Source organism: Charadrius vociferus, unplaced genomic scaffold, assembly GCF_000708025.1.
Source record: "Charadrius vociferus isolate BGI_N301 unplaced genomic scaffold, ASM70802v2 scaffold151, whole genome shotgun sequence".
Lineage (NCBI taxonomy): Eukaryota > Metazoa > Chordata > Aves > Charadriiformes > Charadriidae > Charadrius > Charadrius vociferus.
The window spans coordinates 1,500,587-1,502,876 of record NW_009646933.1 but is presented as its reverse complement, the minus strand read 5'-3'; the positions used below and the strand labels follow the sequence as shown (position 1 = coordinate 1,502,876).

The 2,290-nt window shown below is 47.1% G+C and overlaps 1 protein-coding gene across 1 annotated transcript in view; it reads left to right on the top strand.

Annotated features, from left to right (window-relative positions):
* The window catches only part of IER3IP1 (immediate early response 3 interacting protein 1), a 5,878-nt gene that overhangs the window by 2,324 nt on the left and 1,264 nt on the right, over positions 1–2,290 (top strand). The window contains exon 2 of the mRNA XM_009894761.1: positions 1,805–1,906. Coding sequence (XP_009893063.1) covers positions 1,805–1,906 — 102 coding nt within the window. The remainder of the gene's footprint in view (positions 1–1,804; positions 1,907–2,290) is intronic.

The following is a 2,290-nucleotide window of genomic DNA, read 5'->3' as shown; positions in this document are numbered from 1 at the left end:
CCTCCCCCGCCCGCAGCCTTCCCCTAGCGGCCTTGAGTGTCAGCGTGCCAGGAACCGCCTCGGCGCTTCGGTGTTGAGGTTGGATTCTCTGCCTGTGGGGTTGATGTCGCTCCTGTCGCTGCTTTGTCTCTCTCTTTTGTGTTTGGTTTGTGGGTTTTTTTCCTCCGTAATTTCCTTTTTTTCCCTGTTTCGTCTCCATTGGTGCCGCACGTCGGGGTGTTCCTCCCAACCCAAACTGTTCTATGACTCGGTGTTGTGGCAGCGTGAGGTGGGTTCTGTCATCTCCTCCTGCCCTTTTTTTTTGGTGGGATGGCAGCGCTTCTCAGTCTCTGCACCTTTCACGCTTGCGTTGCCACCGTACTGGAGGAGGTTGGACATCCTCGTCCTTCAAAAGAAAACAAACAGAAAAAACATCGACACACAGATCCGCAAAGCCCCGCGTTATGGTTGGAGAAACCCACAATGATTTATTCTCCTTTAGACAATTATTCTCTCCTCTGATCACCCTCCCGACCTGGGAAGGGGAATCGGGGAAAAACAAGGAAACACAAGGGTTGGAATATAAATAGATCTAATAGCATAAGGCTAAATAAATAACATTAATGACTAAATAATTAACATTAATAATATAAAGAACCAATATTGATCCCGATACCAACACAAAATACACAAGGATTATCCTCAGCCCATTCTATCCGTAGAAGCTGTGTGCTCCCCGCAGTGACAGCCAATGTGGGACACTGCGAGTGCTGCGGCTTCGGGAGGAAGGGAAGGGCTCACGGCTCCGGCACCGGGGCAAGGAGTTCTCAGGATGGCAGCCATCATGGGAGAGAGAGAACTTCGGCAAACTTTGTAATTTATATCAAATGTGCCGTTCCTGGTATGAAATAACCCTGTTGGCCAGCTTGGATCAAGTGCCCGGATCTTGCTCCTCCTCATCCCTCCACCTGGCGAGCTCGAGAACACTTAGAGCCTAAAACCCGCACACCAGGGCTGGCTGGAAAGTAAATATTTTCACAAATTCAGACACCAGAGTCTTCTAAAAGCCCACTTTTCTCAAGCATTAGAAGAGAAGTTAGTCCTGTGTCGCTCAAACCAGGACACCCCAGAAAGTATTACTGATGATCTGAGGTTTCCCAGTTTCCTGATCTGGAGAATCCTGACTTCTCCAGGTCAGGCTGAGCTAGGATTTTTGGCAGGAGTGCATGATAGCGATCCCCTTCTCCTGTAGGATTCTTTGCGAGGGATTGGCTTAGTTTGGGGTTTTCTTTTGCTTCCCTGACAAGCAGCAACTCGAGGAAAAGGCAGACGTGGGGACTGACAGGTCGAGCCACTTGTTGGTCCCAGGTGATTCAGGAATAACTCCAAGCTCATCTGAGTGGGAAGCGGCGGCTGGCAAGGCTGGTGGGGGAGAGGGCTTCCTGGTGCTATTTTATCTCCTGGTAAAGGACTATGAACAGATTGTAGTTCGTTTGTTTTCATGTTGGCGGGTGTTTTCTTGAAGCCCGAATAAACTCATTTATTTCCCTGGCACGCCGGGAGCAGTAGTGTATTTAAAAGTTAAAGGCTTCCTGCACAGAAACATCAATCCATCATTGTTGTGTTCATTAAAAGGTTTAACAGTTTTCAGTATGTTGTTTTAAAACTTGATCTTGAAATAAAACGTATTGGTTTGTTGTTTGTTTTTCTGATGTTAGTGATAACCATATTCAAGATAGATCACTCATTAATATTGCTGATAGCGTTTCTTGTGGGGTTTGAGAGTTTTTCTTCTAACATCTCTGGTTGTGTTTGTGTGACACAGTTGGCTGGGGAAGCGATCAAGGTATTGGAGGATTTGGAGAGGAACCAGGAATTAAAGCACAGCTAACGAACCTCATTCGATCCGTACGAACCGTTATGAGAGGTAAGTTGAACATCTTTTGTTTAAAGAATATTGTCTGTAAAGTTTTGTTTCTGTGCTTTAATGACATAATATGGGTATTTTGACTCTTTTACCAAAGAGCTGCTATTTCATAGAATCATAGAATGGTTTGGGTTGGAAGGGACATTAAAGATCATCTAGTTCCAACCCCTCTGCCATGGGCAGGGACACCTCCCACCAGCCCAGGTTGCTCCAAGCCCTGTCCAACCTGGCCTTGAACACCTCCAGGGATGGGGCAGCCACAGCTTCTCGGGGCAACCTGGGCCAATGCCTCACCACCCTCAATTTCTTCCTACTATCTCACCTCAATCTCCCCTCTTTCAGTGTAAAACCATTCCCCCTCATCCCATCACTCCCCTCCCTTAT